The sequence below is a fragment of the Octodon degus genome, unplaced genomic scaffold, assembly GCF_000260255.1.
Source record: "Octodon degus isolate 3935 unplaced genomic scaffold, OctDeg1.0 scaffold00101, whole genome shotgun sequence".
Lineage (NCBI taxonomy): Eukaryota > Metazoa > Chordata > Mammalia > Rodentia > Octodontidae > Octodon > Octodon degus.
In genome coordinates, this window is record NW_004524677.1 from 110,387 (window position 1) to 128,103 (window position 17,717).

General features: G+C 43.6%; 1 protein-coding gene across 3 annotated transcripts in view; it reads right to left on the reverse strand.

Moving 5' to 3' along the window:
* The window catches only part of Nr3c2 (nuclear receptor subfamily 3 group C member 2), a 388,454-nt gene that overhangs the window by 32,744 nt on the left and 337,993 nt on the right, over positions 1 to 17,717 (reverse strand). For all 3 annotated transcript variants that reach the window (XM_023723691.1, XM_004638681.2, XM_023723692.1), the window contains exons 7-8: positions 13,176 to 13,306; positions 7,455 to 7,612 (exon numbers count right to left, since the gene is read on the reverse strand). In XM_023723691.1, coding sequence (XP_023579459.1) covers positions 7,455 to 7,612; positions 13,176 to 13,306 — 289 coding nt within the window. The remainder of the gene's footprint in view (positions 1 to 7,454; positions 7,613 to 13,175; positions 13,307 to 17,717) is intronic.

Genomic DNA, 17,717 nt, shown 5'->3' on the forward strand with positions numbered 1-17,717 from the left:
GACCTCAGGGCAGGTTTGGCTGGCTTGTGTTGTGGGAAACAGACCACAACAACCTGAGCCTGACTGCTTTGTTGAAGCAGCCACTTAAAGAACTGAGCTCAGGGGCAGGCCCCCTACCTCTTTCTTCAAAATGGGGTCTACCTGCATCTTAGGATATTGCTTGGCTGTGGACCAACAGCTGGCAATCACTGTTCTTAATCTAAAAATCATCCATTGAACATATTCAAATGTTCTAAATTAATCTTTTCCAAAAGGATAAGGAATCAACTCAGATTTTGTTTTAGGTCAGCCTCAAAAGACCATGACAAAGTGTGGATATGGATGGAGATAAAGAAGGAAGAACCTGGGGTGGTGTCCCTGTCCCTATGTTCTCTGCTGCGCTCTTTAGCTCGGGTTCTCTGCTGCGCTCTTTAGCTCGGGTTCCCTGCACATGACGTACACTGATCCCTTGACCTTCCAGGTCTTTCCACACTCTCAAAGTCATCAGTTCCTACTTACCCATGATACCAAAACAGTGGAGCATTCTGAGAATGTTCTGAGAATGAGAAAAAGAGTTTCCACTTTTTCTCATTTTTCATCTTTAAATATACTTGTGGCATTTTAAAAACTATACACACACAAAACTGAATAACCCATTCATATCATTGGCCCAGAGTACAGGCTAAACTACAGCACTGTATATCCTCAATATCAGAAATATGGAAGTGAAAAACAAAGAAACGCAGCAAACAGACCTGATGGAGATGCAGAGGCCAGCTCTTCTCTACAAGGGGAATTCAAAAGATGTGGTACAAGCTAATAATCGTTCTGTTGAGTTCACCAACTATGTAAAGAATAACGTCTGCCCATCACTTATGCCCTGAATGTGACATCTTTACCTGTGAAGGTTTCCTTTCCAATAAGAGTGATACTGGGGAGAATCAGTGTCCTCCCCTCACCCCCGGGGCCCTGGAGATCCTAAGGCTTTGCTCACTTAGCTGACTCTGAAATAAACCACTCTTCCTGAATTTAGCATCTTTCTTAGTCATGGTCTCATCAAAGAAGGCAGCAGAACACTGCTAAAAATTAAATCCAACAGTTGCTTAGCTCAGTGAGAAAGAAGGTGGGCTTGTATCTTGACCAGAGCTCCACACTTACACACGCATGGGGCACTACCTGCCTGAGCACTTTTTTTAATACACAGATTCAAACAATCTCATGTCATTGTCATAAGAACAATGGGAAGAGAGAGTGAGTCTAGCTCCATGTGCGACATGTGACAGATTCCCTGTATGCTCATTCACTTCTGAAAACCCCCTGGAAGTTCAGTCTTATTCTCACCTGACAGCTGAACTGAGGGTAAGACCCCACCAGTGTCCACATTTACTGAGGGAAGTGGGGGCAGCACCATAGCCCTAGGGCTTCCTCCTGCCTGTGATGGTCCCATCTTTGTGGTGGGCCCCCGTTGGATTTCAGAACTTCTTCTGAGGAGAAACTGACTGGGAAGAATATGAACCTCCAACAGAAAAGTGAGCTGGCTGCCCAGACAACCAGAGAAATGGGCCAAACTCATAGTTGGCATTCTTTAGAATCTGGTAAGGATCGCTTAAAATAGGTTTGTGTCTTTCTCCAAACCACCTATGGTGAAATCATGATGGAAATTACCAGGACCGCAGCCTGTATTAAAGAACACCCACTAATTAAATGAGCAACAAGAATCTCAAAATAATGTGTTCACGGTCTGGGCTGACTACAGCAGTGTCACTTCTGTGGGTTATTGTGTCACTGAAACTTAGCACCCTTTCCACCCAAAGAAAGAAGTCTCCATAGCTCGCAGGGGCTATAGAGACTGTATCCCCAGATTTCTGCTCCTCCTCCCAGCCACATGGCGAGGGGGACACTTGGCCCCCAGGGCCTGGCTACAGAAGAATCACTGGGCCCTGCAGCATTCTCCGTGGAGGCACCAGCAGCACTGTGGAGCAAAGGATCTTCAGAGCTTTCCTCTGTCACACAGGGGACAGTGAGCATCTATGTGGCCCGGTGCAGCCCGCCAGGCCCAGCAGGGGTGACAGCCAGGTTTAATGGTCATATCAGAGACAGAGGCCGCCAGGCCCAAACCTGCCTGACTAAGGTTCAGGCAGACCTAACATTTTTGTCTTGGGAGCTGCTAAACACATAGGACATTTTCATACAAAGCCAGGTAGCCTTGATGTGTGACAGGGTAGCTCACAGACACGATGCCTTCCAGGACAACAAGGAAGAGCCCCAGAAGGAGCTGAAGAACAGTGCTGGTTTCCTTTCTCTAAAGTACTGCCCAGCCTATAAGCAAGCAGTGCGGTCAGCCAGAAGTGCTCTGCCCTCCCACGTGGGGTCAGGAGCATGGCACAGGGAGTCTAGGAGATTCCAGCAGCCACCAGCTACCTGGGAACCTTGGGAAGTCACTTCAGGCTTCCAGCTTTTTCCACATGTCTCTCTGACCCTCCCGTGGGACTTCTCTGACTCCTGCCCAGCACAGATGGCTCCACACCTTTTCCGCAAGGCTTGGTATCGACACACGGTACATGTCCACATGCCTGCTGCTCACTGCACAAAACTGCATGCTGCCCTGGGACCTCTGGCTGCGGTCGGGCTGTCCTGCACTTTCAGGCATGCAAGTGTCTGCAAAGGAGGCCAACATCTTCCTCTCCCAGACAGCCCCAGTCCCTCAGGACAGGCGTTCTGCTCACGTACCTCTGATCTCACAGCACAGCTGGGCCTAGCCAACCAAGGAACAAATAGAGAAGCACACACATGCCATCGGGTGTCCCCTGGCTCGGCAGCCAATTTTAGCAACTGATTATATTCCACCTTGAATTATGCTGCAGCCACTTCTGTGAAATCTAAGCTAATCCAGGGCTGGGTTCATGTCATCCACCCATTTTGCATCCTCTGTGGCATATCTATATCACTAGGCATAAGACACAATATTTTTGCTAAGTGTATAGACTTAAAATTGCAAATGTATACTCTTTAATAGAAAAGGGGCAATTTTGCCTCAAGAGAAACTATTAATATAGTTTTTATATTTTCTGTTTTATACCCTGACCATAACACAAACAGACTTTGATCTCTAAAAACAAATTCAAGCTAATAATAAATGCATTAGACCCACTGGAATGTGCTTCTTATACCCATAGGAAATTAATTACTACTCCTAGTGATGGCTTCAAAATGATTATTGTCAATTGTCTATTGCAGAATAAGGAATCTAAATGTCTTACGCACACCAACCGAACACTGACAACGCACAAACACGTCTACTCCTAGGAGCTGCACCACAGCTGCTTTCTTTGAAGTCATCTTTATGGGAAGACTGATGTTCAGAGGGCTTATGAGTCATGAAAGCTGCCGACCAATTCAAGCGCTGAGCTGTCAACCTGTTCTCTCAGAGACCTCTTTCTCTTACCTGCCACTGTTCTGCCAACACATATGTGCACCATGTGGAGCACACGTCCATGTGTGCTGAGAGCCGTGTGCACCGATCCTGGACTCTAGCAGCACACGGGTTTGTTTCTCAGTACTAGGGATGGAAGCCAAGGATCCTGTACTGCGTTTCATCCCCACCTATTTTTTAAAGGCACATTTTTAAAGCACAACTTGATCTATACTCAGATGTGTTGGGACATCCCATAATCCCAGTACTCTGAAGAACTGAGCAGGAGGATTTCTAAGTTCTAGCCCAGCCTGGTCAATTTAGTAAGACTGTCTCAAAATTTAGAAAGGAAATAAGAGCCAGTAATGTAACTTCGTGTGAAAACCCCAAGTTCAAACCTCTGTACTGCGAAAACCAAACCAGGCTAAAGCAACACAAAGCAAAACAGAAAGGCCTGTGATCTAAATGATTTAGATGGTTCTCCTGGGTGTGACCCTTAGAAACAACATTTGCTTTTCCACCAGAACTGGGCTCTAAGTACAGAGTCAGTGTGTGGGGTAGCTCCTTGCTCTCCTGAAGTAAATTCTACAAATTCTGATTCCCTGCTGTACTCTAATAAAGCAGCTGTGCCAGCCTCTAGGCTGAGTGAGTACAGGGTGGTGAACCTGTGGCAGGCCTGGCACAGTGAGCTATTTGTGTCGCCGGAAGCTCCAAAAGGTCTGCCTTCACTGCATGCATTTTTCAGTATTCTGGCTGAAACAGACATACAGAGTATTCAAGATGCTTCTGTTAGGCCACCTGAAATATTTGTGAAAAAATTTTAGGATGAAATGATTCTAAAACATCTGTTTTTCTCACAGTGAAAGTGGAATAAGATGAATTGAATTTACCCTTTTTTTTTTTGAAACCACCAAAAATGCTCCAGACTGCCCCCCCCCAAAAAAACCCAGCAAAACCCAAAATGGTCACTAAGATGTCAGTTGTGAGTGAGGGACAGTGGCACAAGGGTATAAGCTCTCTAACAGTAGCTCACAGAGACTTCTTAGATACAGCACTAATACACTACCTGTAGAAATAGCAATGATCTACTGAACGCCAGCACCACATCGGATCTTATGTGGCCCCCAAAGGCCCAGGCATGGAGGCAGTAGGTGGTAAGAAGCTTGACAGGTGGGGGCCTCCTGGGGAGTCTTCAGGTGATCGGGGCATCCACTCAAAGGAGGCTGGGGTTGCAGTCTCTTGCATGTACTCTGTGCCCAGCTCCCTACAAGGGAAGCAGTTTCGCTTTCCCACCTGCTCCTGCCACACAAGCTGCTGCACCTCAGGTCCAAATACAATGGGGCCAATGGATCATGGGTGGAATACTCTAGAACCTGAGTCAAAACAAATCTTTTGTAAGCTGATCACCTCAGTTATTTGTTACAGGAATGGGAAGCTAACACTTTTCTTAGCATTAGAAACTCTTGCCCTTTGAAATACACTGATAATGTGATGAAAACAAGCATTATGGATTGGGAGAAAACAACCACAAGTCACACATACAGCAGAAGACCTGAAGCTAGAGCACAGAAGAGCCGAGCAGTCAGAAAACAAGGAGCACATGTCTGGCAGGCAGCTCACCAAGGAAGGTTCAGTGATGGGAAATGAACGTAGAAAAGATGACCAGTCACGACGGAACCTCAGCGAGAGACCACCACACAGCTACTGACTGCCACCACCTCGTGGCCACAGTAGAGGAAACATGCCAAGGCTTAGGGAGGACATGGGGCAACGTGAACTCTCAGACACCTCTTAGGGGAAAGTAAAATTATACATCCACTGTGCAAAACATTTTGGCCTTTTCTTTAAAAAAAATAAAACATATTTAAAATATAGAAAGGCATTCTACTACTTGGTATTACCCCAAGGAAAGGAAAAGCCTATGTCTCTATAAAGACTTGTCCACTATGGCTCAGCTTTCTCTGTAATAGCCTCAAGTTGAAAACGCCAGTATCCATGATGGCTGAGTGCACAAGTGAATTGTGGACCAGCCATATAGGGCCTACTACTCAGTGAAAGAAAATCCCTGAAAAAGAAAATCCTTGAACTCTTGATGTAGGTATTGAAATAGCATGGATGAGTCTCAACATGATTAGAGCCAGTGAAAGGAACTACATAAAAAGGCTCATACATGATGCTGTTCGTGTGAGAAACTAGAGAAGACAAATGAATGTATGCCGACAAGAGCGCCGGGTAGAAAGAACTTGGAGCAGGAGGCACGAGGAAAGTTTTGGGGTGATAGATGTCTGCTACCAGTACTACCTACTTGATAAACAATTATTTGCTGATAGCTCCTGCTCAGAGGCCCAAGCTTACCAAACTGTGCACCTGGAATTCATTCAATTTATCATGTATCAATTATATTATTTTAAAAATCCAAAATGACACTAATTTTCTCTGGAAATTTTTACAGGAAAATCAGCATTTGTGACATAGCCATCTGACCACTATTCACTGTATTTTGTCCTGCACCACACACTGTGCTGGTGCTGGAGACTGATCAGGAGAGGAGGGGCTGCCCCTCAGACCCTGGGAGTGGCCTCTTAGTGTCCCCCTGTGCTGTGCTGCTTGGTGCCCATAGAGTCGGAAAGACTGGAAAACACAAGTTTTAACTTCTGTCTGGTCTCATTACATACAAATTGCTTTACAACATGACTATCATGTGTTGAATAACAACTGGATACTAATTTAGACAGTGCACTTGTGCCTGTCTGTATAACCAAGGAAATTCATTAAGAAAAACCCCACCCCCCCACCCTAAGTGATGTGTGGCTTCAGCATTAAACTTATGGGAAAACGTGGCTCGAGGTGTCCGCCTATTTCCTTCTGGTGGAGCAGGACGAGCTGTTCCCTCAGCCTTGCCTACTGTCACCTCTGATTTCCAAGACTCCTCAGCAAGTCACACTTGCTAAAGCCTGAAGAGTAAGCAAAACCATTTATCACATGAGAGAAATTTGGCTCTTGTTATACGAAAAGTTCAGAGAAAGCAAAGGTCAACAAACATGCAAGGAACTTAGTATAAAATGCTGGAAAATAGTATTTTTTCACTAACCAGCCCTATGCCACTAGCACCAGACAGATCACAGTCTACTGGCAAAGACATCCACAGGATGAACCACCATCTCCATAGGAACCCTATTACAATATTGGTCGCTATGCCCGCCAACATTTTCCTTTACAGGAAATATTTGAAAAATAATTTATTATTCAAATCATATAGACCCTATTTGAATAATAAATTCTTCCAAAGAAAGTATGGAAACTTCAAAAACATGAAGAACTAATTTAGCATGACTGCATACAACGTGCTTCGAGCCAGAACTGCGAAAGCGCCTCACGCAGCGAAACAAGAAGCATATTTTAAATGACGCACAAAGCAAGTTATCCAAATCAATATTTTGTAGAAGCTGCTAACAAATACCTCAACCTCATCTTTAATTAATTAGATTAGAACAAGCTCAGAATCATCTCTCTGTATTTACATAGGACCAGAAAGGTGACTCCTACTAAGAATCATGAACATGGGGTTCAACATTTGGCAAGGATGGAGATGATCCCAGCTGGCCCTGAACCACTAATAATGTTTTTGAAAGATTGGGTTATTAGATTAACAGTTGTAGAAGATGGACATTATTTATGTAATGCTAAAGCAAACATTTTTATTCACCAAATATTTCCTAGATTGTAAGCAAAAATATGAAACTCAATCTCACACCTGTAGCAAATCTGAGGGCCTTCCCTGGTCCAGGGCACAGAGCCACACAAAGCCTTTGTTGTAAATGATTTTCGTGCGAAAGGTTATCCAAAGAAAAATGGCCTGAATCAGATTTAACTATTGCTGCCTCCCACTGAATAATGCACTCCAGCTCTTCCTAAATCCCTGAAAATTCTAAGTTCTCTGGTTTCATTTAACCAGCAGAGAACGTGTGCGTGCGTGCATGCCTTTGCATGCGTGCGTGTGTGCATGTATGCACATGTGTGTTTGTTGGCCCTTCACTTAACAGGAACCAAAGGCTCTACTTACATCATGCATGGAGTCTAGAAGCTTGGTCAGCTGATAGAACCTCTGCCAGCTCTGTCCAGAATTATTGGGACACTTAGTTACCATCTTCCTCAGTTCTTTGATGTAGTTTGTCCTCATTTCTTCAAATGCAGCCTGGCTTTTGAGGCCATCCTTTGGAACTGTGTTAAGGAATACAAACATGAATTCTCAGGATCAAAAGAAGCTTTGGCATCTTAGCAGATAACGCTGACTCTGCAGTTGTGTACTAAATTTCAATTAGCTACAACTATGCATGAACATAGCAACTATGCAGCGCTAAGTACCCACATATATGGCGTAACTACTACGTCTCAGATTCATGTTACTTTGCAAATATTAGCTCAGATGATCCAAACATCAACATTAGAACATAACTGTTACATTCTTCTCATTTTCCAGATGAGGAGCCTACATTGCAGGTCAATTCGTGTGCCCAAGCACAAACTAAATAAGTGGCACAGTGGGGCATTATAAACTGAGGCGTGTCTCCTAAGCACAATATGACATGGCTTGTGGCCTGCCATTGAAGTAGTCTATGAATTCTAATTTGCCAACACCTCAGAGCCAGAAAAATACATTTTGATTTTGCAGGACAATCTGAAGAGCTGCAGACAATCTTAGCTGGGGGCAGCATTAGAAAATGCCATCTTAGGGGCTGGGGAGATGGCTCAGTGGAATAAGCGCTTCCCTGGCAAGCGCAAGGGCCTGAGTTCAATCCCTGGTTCCGAAAAAAAGAAATGCCATCTTTATACCACAAGTTCATTCATCAGACAACTCTGGGGCAGTGGACTTCTCTCAAGGGAAAGATGCTGCATACAGAAAGGCACTTTCCACTCTACCTCTGTACAGGACTCCCTGTGTATGGGGGTGCTGTCCTGTGAGCCCCAGGATGACCTGGAGGCAGGTCTGGGTACTGAGCTATGTTGGAGTAACCCCCACATTAGCTCCACACTTGAGGCAACTTTTAAAATTTTCAAAGAGAACAAATTGGGTAATTTTTTATCTCCCATGAGAGAGAAAATTAGGTACTATGTTTTTTTCCTTCCTTTTGTAGAGTGGCTAGGTTATAATTAAACAAAATAAAGTTCACTTAAAAATATTTTGGGTACCAAGAGTATGAGTTCAGTGGGTGACTGCCCAGTGTGGGTGAGGCCCTGGGTCCCATCCTCAGCATATCCACACCCTAAAAAACAATTCTAGGACACTGAGCCTACTAGCAGGTGAGAGGTGATGCGCTCTTCCAGGACTCATGGGGAGACACATCATCAAGAAAGGGTGCAAGGGAAGGAAAAGTAGGGTAGAAGTTAGACTAAAGTAGCCACTTTGAAAATCGACTTGTATCATTTGTTTTTCAGTACAGCCAATAAGTAGTTATGTGTAGGCTTCAAATCTGAAAAAGATCACCAAGGACATTTTTTTAGGAGAGGAAGACCTAATGAAAAGTTGAGATAGCAGCATTTTGAGTTGGAAACTGCTCTTACTTTTGCCTCTTCACTGCATGTCATATTTGCTACTTTTCTTCGTAACTCATCTAAATAACAGTTTCCTTTGGTTATCAGCACCCTGGAGCAGCTCTGTGCAGTTTCTGAATCTTACTGTAATCCTGGAAGCAGGCAAAACCACTCTCCAAATAAATCCTGTTATCCTAAATAAAGATGTAAGTTATCCTGCACTTTAACTTCAACTATTATATTAATAGTTTTGAGTATAATTGTTGAGACTTTTGATTTGTAGTTTGTTTAAACCTACTTTTCATAGGGGAAAAGTAAATTCCTACCAGTGACTATACAAATTCCTGAGGCTGTATTAGCCATGGTTTTAAATATCTGACTTTTATAATAAGAGTTAGATGCTATTGGTATACAAGGATAATTTTTTTCTTTAAATTTAAAAGCATTGGTTTAAAAACACAAACACAAAGAAGCATAGTGATAACTGACACATTGATAGTAGAACTATAAATTCACATTCTACCCAAATTTTAACAATAACTTAAAACTTTCTATAAGAGATTAAAAGCTTGCAAATAACACCCTGTACTCCCTGTCCACAAATTACCATATATTTATTATAAAACTGTATAAAGGAAATCTTTAATTTGCTAGCACAGATACTTATGTGGATATAAATATATACCTTAAAATTATTTACCATGAAGACAGTGGACAAATGTCACTATTCTATTCCAATATTCTCTGATAAATATCAACTAAGATTAATGAAAGACTTTCCAGTTTCTTTCTTTCTTTCTTTCTTTTTTTTTTTTTAAACAGGGAATCGAACTCAGAACCCTCAGCTTGCCAGGCAGGCTCTGTGCTGCTGAGCTGTTTCCCAGGCCCAGCCTTCCCATTTCTGATGGTTATGTTACCCAAAAGTCTCCAGATTAAAACACTTTGTGTCAAATATTATCACTTACATTCTACTGATAGACCTGAAATACACTGTACCAATTTTCAGCCAGATTTTTTAGAAGTTGAAACAATCCAATAAATAAAGAAAATTTAAGCAAAAACCTCCATTTTTGGAGATTTGCCCAGAATTTCTGAATTTACTTATCAAATGCAGCAGGACTGCTGGAAAACATCCAGAATCTACGGGCTAGAGAAGAGCAGAGGCACAACTGGGACAGAGTTGGTCTGTTTTTCTCTGCAAGCATAAAGAAAATGAGATTCCTTTGATGTCATTACTGAAAAAAAAGTCTTGATATGATGGATGTCAGGTGTGTAATTTTACATTCCTAAACAAAAAAGAACCATTTTAATGCATCCTATCAGATGAGCAAAATAAGCCTACAACAGCCTGTAGGCTCTGTGACTCATGAAATTCTTAGCTACATTTTCCTGCCTTTTAATTCTAGGGTTTTTTTGCATATAAATGTTCAGAATTAAAAGCACTGAGCTACTTGAAAGTTAATAAATTAATGGAGGGAACTTCAAAATGATACCAGAATCTATTAGAGGCTAAAAGACTAAATGGATACAGAAGAATATAAAGAATTAGCAACTCAGGCACTTTTAGAAAATAAGACTTCATTTAAAACTGATCCTTCATTTGATATAACATTTTAAACATCTTTTAAACTAGGAATGGCTTATTTCAGGGTTTGAAAGTGGACTAAAATCATTCTCATTGAGTTGAAAGATTCTTTTTCCAAAGTTATATTCCAGAAAGGAAAAATTAGGAAAGGGGTCAACACCACTAGACAATGGTACAGGAGAAACAGCCTGGTTTTTGTTTGTTTGTTTTTCTTGTCTATCCTCACGATGAGATTCTGGAATCAGAAAAGCTATAGGAAGTGGGGTTGGCACAAGTAGTGAGGAATGATGGGACCTATGCTGAACTGGAGAGTGTGCCCTGCCCTGGGCAATCAGATTCAATGAAAATAAGACAAAGGCCAAAAGCAGCCCTCTGAACCTGTGCTGGCCAAACACAGCACAGCTGTGAGCTGCTGGCCCTACTCCCTCCAGGTGCCCAGGTCACTCCTCTGCTGTGGCACCTATGCTTCCTTCCACTTGCTCTGCCCTGGTGCCTCTCACTGTCCAGGTGTGACTCATTGGCCTGGGATCCTGGGTCCTGGTGGGGCAGGAATCACTGTACATGTGAAGCCCAGAGCCCCTGGCCAGGGCCCTGACTCATGCAGGATGCTAAACACCTAACATTCAGGTGCTTCCTTTTGCCCACTGTACAGCGGGTCTGTCAATCTCCAGAGTTGCTTTAAATGTTCAGTCAGATAATATGGGGAAAAGCTATTGTCAATTGCGAGGTACTCGATGTGAGAGGCAGGCATATTATCCATGGTCACTCCTGCTTCTCTTACCACTACCTGATTCAGGCTCTCTCCACCTCAGACCCAGTCACTCCTGGTTAGATGTGATGCCTCTAGGCATTCCACTAGGTCATCTCGGCTCATGAGGCCGCTTTCCTCAAAAGGACTCTTCCAAAGACTCTAACTTAGCCCACACCTTTGATATCACATTCAGGCCCTGAACATGGATGGGCTAGACACTCTTTTCTACTCCATACTCAACTCTCCCCTATGAAGCCCACTTGCCTTGGCCTCCTTTCAATTCCTCAGTTTCCTTAGCAGCCACAGGATTTGCTTCAGAGTTGTCCCCTCAGAACTGTCTCCTACTGTGGTTCCCGGCCTTGCCCTTCTCCTCTGTGTATGATTCTTTCCCCTCTGTTTCTGGTCTGAGTAAAAGATCCCTCCCAAGGCCAAGCCTGTCCTCGCTTGTGTCCCCTGGCACTTCTGCCCTCAGCTCTTCTCTTCCAAGATCCTAAAGAAGCTTCCCGTCAATCCTCAAGTCTCTGGCAGGCTAGCACCTGCGGGATGCCGAGTGGGCATCTCCAGTAGCTTTCTTGCCCATCTTGATTTTCTCTGTGTAAGACACGCCATTAGTCATATCGCTCTGAAGAAGCTGCGACTCTGACTTCCAAGAGTAGCCACTCTCGCAGGTCCTGCCATGTCTGGCAATTGGTCTCTGTCCCTTCAGCCCCTGCCACATGCCTTTCACAGGACTCAACTGTGCTTCATGTACTCTCCCTTGCTTCATGTACTGGAGTTTCCACTAGAATTTTCCCTCAGAGTAATTTTTATCTCAAATCCACATCCTGAGTTCTAGCCCCACATTCTCTCCATCTTCTGGCCATCTGTTCGTGCACAGAGTTGGCATCAAAAGATCAACCCATCAAAAAAGAACTCTCTCTATACTTGAGATCTTCTCCAACTCCCAATACTGGCACATTTCTGTTGATGTCATCACGACTATGGCTGTCATTTTTCTGTGCTCAAAACCCGCATCATTTCTGACCTACATCAATTTTATTTCTCCTTCTGGCCAGCAGCCAAGGTTGACTCCACAGTGTTTCTTGGGTGTACTTGTCCCCTGTCCACCACGCAGCCAACTGCCATAAATCCAGGCCGCATGTCCACTTCCTGCTTGTCACCGGGATATGTTCTGTCTTTGCCTGTCTCCCTCCCTCAGTCCATCCTGCTGCTAGATACATCCGCATGACGCCATGAGGCACAGCTCTGTTCTGTGCCACCCGCCTACCTAACAGCATTCCAATTTCCCCAGAAGACATCGAGTAATCTTCTCCAACCACCATCCCAACTGTCCCACTTCCTCCTGACCCATCATAACCCAATATATCTCGAAAAATTAAATTAATCCATACACCAAATTGAAAATTAATAGGCAACTCTCCCTTTGCCAAACCAAGGGCCATGGCTTATGTGCGCTTCTCGTGTGTCCCTCTGTGGCACCATAGGCCTCTTTCCACTCTGGACAGGAGGTGCTCTTCCTCCTCTGCGCTGCTGTGACTTTCCTTACCTCTGTTGGTGCAAACACCACTTCTTACACTGCACTAAACTTGCCCTTGAATTTAGCATATGGTATAGGCTCCCAGAGTAGAGCTGCACCACCCCACGCCTTCCTGCATGCTCCGCCAACCATACACGTAACAGGTATACAAGCAGCACGTGGTGGTTGGATGGAAGACTGAGGAGCTACGCTCTTTCATATGCACCCCGCAAGTAACTGTCCACCCCCAGCAAGTAACTCGGTTTGTCAAACGCCAACACCCTCCTCCCATCACTTCAAAATCATCATTTTTGGTGCCAACAACCTGGACACTCTAAGGGCATCTACTTTCCCACAGGGAAGAGGCTCTGTAGTGCGGCTTAGGTGGACAGCAATGTACCTGTGCTCAGGAGAAGCAACACTTTCATTATGGTGTACTCTTCAAAGGTGAGCTGCAGGCGCACAAACTGAAGGCTGATTTGGTGCATCCCCTGGCACAGTTCATACATGGCAGACTGATGCATCTTCTCTCTGCAAAGGGAAAGGGAAACATCTGAGAACATGAAGCTCCGGGTCACACTCAGCCTGGTGGGCCCAGGCGACTGGAGTCCAAATACATCTTTTGCTTCAGCATGGAGCAGATGGACATTTTAAAGACAAGTTAGATGTTTTTCATGGTGATTGGTAAATTGCTTCTAGATCAGCACTGCTGTGCCCTGCCCAGTGCCCTGCACCAAGCTCATCCCTACTCAGTGTATGCCACACTTCCACTTGTGCTGGGAGTCATGCTACATGAGGTCCATGTGTGTCACCACTGTCTGACCCACCCGAAGTAGAGACCCTGCTATGATGGGGTGAAGCTCATGGCCTCTCGCTCCTTTCTGGCCACAGGTTTCAAGCACTGGCTGCAGCACGAGAGGACAGGGCTGGACAGAGGATAGCCACAGCAGTCTCAATTCCATGTGGGCCATCCTTGCTGAAGTCACAGACTACACTGGCTATTCGCCACAATAGGTTTTCAAAAGGAAATTAAACAAAAATGTTCAAAGCTGAAAACACTAGGTGGAATTGCTCTGATCAGCAAAGCAAGTAACACAGGAACCTGGCCCCCTATGTTCATATTTCCAGACATACGTGCAAGCAGCCCCTTCCCTCTGTGATTCACCTACTTCCATAGAAACGAATATATGTGATCATGGAAGCTACTGTTTTCTCTTTCCTTCAGAAGCAAGGTATCACTTTATTTTTTAGATGTTCTTATTCACAGTGAAAACTTGTTGGAAGGCCCTGAGTTACTACTGTTTATGGCCAGACTATATAACATTTTTCTAAAAAAATCTACTAGTGGAAATCAAAGGGAAAGCAGCACCTGGTAGACCAAGGCACAGACCGAGGCTACGAGGCAACGCACTTCTCAGGGTCCCTGCGAGCAGGCGGGTGCTGTGGGAAAGTGATGTTGTGGTCCATCTTCCAGAGCACATTCGGGACTCCCCTGGTGTGGCAGCCTTATGTGACAGCTCCACCCCAAAGGCTATTACAAGGAGCCTATGGTGAAGCACGGTACATTTCGCTCTGAATTATGATCCCATGTCTTTCTCCCATCATTAGCTAAGAGCTCTTTTTACTTGCAAAACTACTTTAAACACAAACAATAGCAGAAACCAAAGAAATATTCTAAGCATACATACATACAGAATACTAAGAGCAGAGGCCTATGGATCTACACCCAGAGCTACCAGCAGGACAAATGCTAACACTGTTGCCGTATGTGCTTGAATATGAGTCTTGAGGCCTACGCTGTCTTCCTCCTTGTTCTGACCCATCTCCTTCTCGTGCAAGGGAGCTCCTCAGTTGGGGATTCTCCTTTCCTCTCAGGGGTGTACACTGTTCTCAGCATGTATCTATAAAGGGCTTATAGCCCAGGCATGGTGGTACATGCCTGCAATTCCAGCACGGAAGGCTGGTGCAGGAGGATTACCCTGTTTGGGCCCAGGTTGGACAACTTAGCAACCTAACAAGTTCCTGTCTCAAAATTAAAATTTAAAGAGACTGGAGGTGTAGCTCCATTGATTCTACCTTAGCCTCACACATAGCTGGGGCCATAGGCACAGGCCACTATCCCAAGGTCCCAATGTTATTCTTAAGAATATTTTTTTGCCTTAAAATTCTTTCTGATCTTAATGCCTTCCCTTCCTTTTCTCCCTCCCTCCCTTCCCTCTCCTTGTCTCTGTCTGTCTTTTTTCAGACAGGGTCTTACTATGCAGTTCAGGCTGACCTCAAACTTACAGTGATCCTCTTGCCTCAGCCTCATGAGTGCTAGAATTATAGGTGTGCACCATCATGCAAAGCTCAGTAAGTTTAGTATTAAAATATTTATACATGGGGATGAGAAGCTACTCAGTGGAATAAGTGCTTACCTGGCAAGCCCAAGGTCCTGAGTGAGATCCTTGTACCACCCCCCCAAAAAAATTATATGAGTTTCACTTTTCCTGATATATACACCCTTTTGGAAGGCTCTGTATATGTCCATGTGTATATGTATGCACGAATGTATATACACACACACACACACACACACACACACATATATATTTCATACTTCAAATAATGAAGAACGCATACTTAAAACTAAAGGTAATCTGTAACTTTTCCATGAGAAACAGACAAAATTTAGACTGCCCAATCTGTGCCTTCTTGTTTCCCATCTGCCATGCTCCTGTACTTCCAAGTGTGCCTTTTAGCTTGTCTGCGAATCGCCAGAGCCGAGTGGCTCTCATGCCTTCACCTGCCGCGTCTGCTTCGATCTAGCAGCAGGTTTCTTTCAGTGCCATCACCCTGTGCATGTCACTCTTCTCTCACTTTCATCCTTGGAGGGCAGTTCAAAAAGTTATAGATTTGTAGCTTGCAGGGAATTTCCCGTGATTCTTTAAAGACAGTTGCCACCTATACCTGGGCCTCCATTGCAGTTTTGGAGGAAATTTTCACTTAGTCTACTTGTGATTCTTTCCTAAGACATCTATGTTTTCTCTTTGGGGTCTTTAACTTTTTTCCCATTTATTTGATGCCTGAAGTTTAATTATGATGTTCTTATAGGTACAGACTAATTTTTACAAAATGTCCATTTTTAATTTGAATATGAAGGTATTTTTCTCAGTTTTGAAGTGTCCTTAGCCACTGTTTCTTTAAATGTCACCTTCATCCCATTCAGGCCATTTTTCCTTTTGAACTCCTATTTGCAGTATGCTGGACCTTCTTGGTGTGTCTTCCACATTTATCTGCCTTCCATATTTCCTATTCCAGCTCTCTGTACTGCATTGTGAGTGTTGCTCTTAGATCATTCAATTAAGTATTTTTTCTTGTCTATTTCTAGTCCACAATTTCATGCTTAGCATTTTAATTTTAGTGGCAACATTTTTCATCTTGAAGAACTTACAAATACTCTCTTTAGTTTTTTTTCTCAAACAAATCTGTCACTTTTCATAAAACATTTATTTCTTCATGGAAAATATACATCCTTATATTGACAGCTACGTGACGCACACATGTTTTGGGTTTTCCATTATCCTGACACATTACCTTCTGGAGGAGCCGCATGAGTCCTGACTTGTGGAAGGGACTCTACTGGGAGCTTTGGCACTTACAACACTCTTAAGTGTAAGTACTTCCCCTGTTCTCATTCATAGTTTTTATGTGAATTTATCAGCTGAAATGATCTTTGGAAGAGTCATATAGTTTAAATTTAGATTGCATACATGGTGTGGTGTAGGCTCGAGTCTCCTATTTCATCCTGCTTCCTGGCATTGCCCTGGCTGCCTGGTGGGCTGAGCTTTACTTTTCCAGTTAGAGGGAGAACTCTTTGCTGAGCCCTGGACTAATGCGAGGGCCTTCATCACAGGCCCCCACGCTTGCTGGGATGTTAGTTTTTATTGCTTTTAAGTTTGTTTTCTAAATCCCACTTGTCTCCAAAGCAGACTATATATGAATCCAGTAGTCTGGGATGGGGTGGGGCAACTGGACCTTTTGTTCTGAGTTAAACTACCCTGGCTAAGAATTCTCTGCTCTTGTGCCTTTTCTCCTTATGAGCTTGCTTATGTACATAAGGTTTTCTTAAATGCAAAAATCTGTGTTTAGAGAAAAAAAAAAGGTTTCAGTTTTGTCATTCTGATTGCAAACTGTAAGCTTCTTAAAGGCAGGATCTGCCTCCAACTAATGTTGAATGTCAAGAAGAAAGTAACAAGTGCTAAGTGTCAGTATTTGCCCAACAAATATTTCATGAATGAGAGAGAAACAAAAGGACAAGGAAATGAACTGAAGACACCTGAATTTGCATATTGGAATGATGGATAAGCAAGACAATACTCACAATTGGCTGAAAGTAAGATTATCAAGTGACCCAACAATTAGATATGACATTTGGGAAGTTCTCAAGGAGAAAGGGAGCTTGGTACTGATTGACTTAGATACAAATGGAGCTAAAGCAAACAGCAAACTCAGGACATCCATGGATCAGTAAAACATCTCTTTGATGTTGCAGTTATAAAAACAGAGTCATATGAGTTTGATTTCTTCATCTATCTGAGCCAGAAGCACAACAGACACCTTGGCTTTGCCACACAAGGGCCTCGCGATGTGCAGACTACACTCCTCTAGTTGCTGGCTTTGTAGCCTGCATTGTGTAACTCTTGACACTCAGGCTTAATAATGCTTAAAGCTGGGCTACTAGCAATCCCAATGTTTCAGAAATATAGCAATTAACTAGGTGGTACTTCTTTAGTTATAAAGTTCATAACAAAGGATTATGTTTTCTTAAACATAATGCAGGGAAAACACTGCTCCCTGAGAGACTGGTGATCAATCTGGTTGAACTAAGCCAAGAGAACATCAGATTCTTGAAATGACAATTCAAGAAGATAGCATTTTTACTGTTCCTGCTTCTCTATGT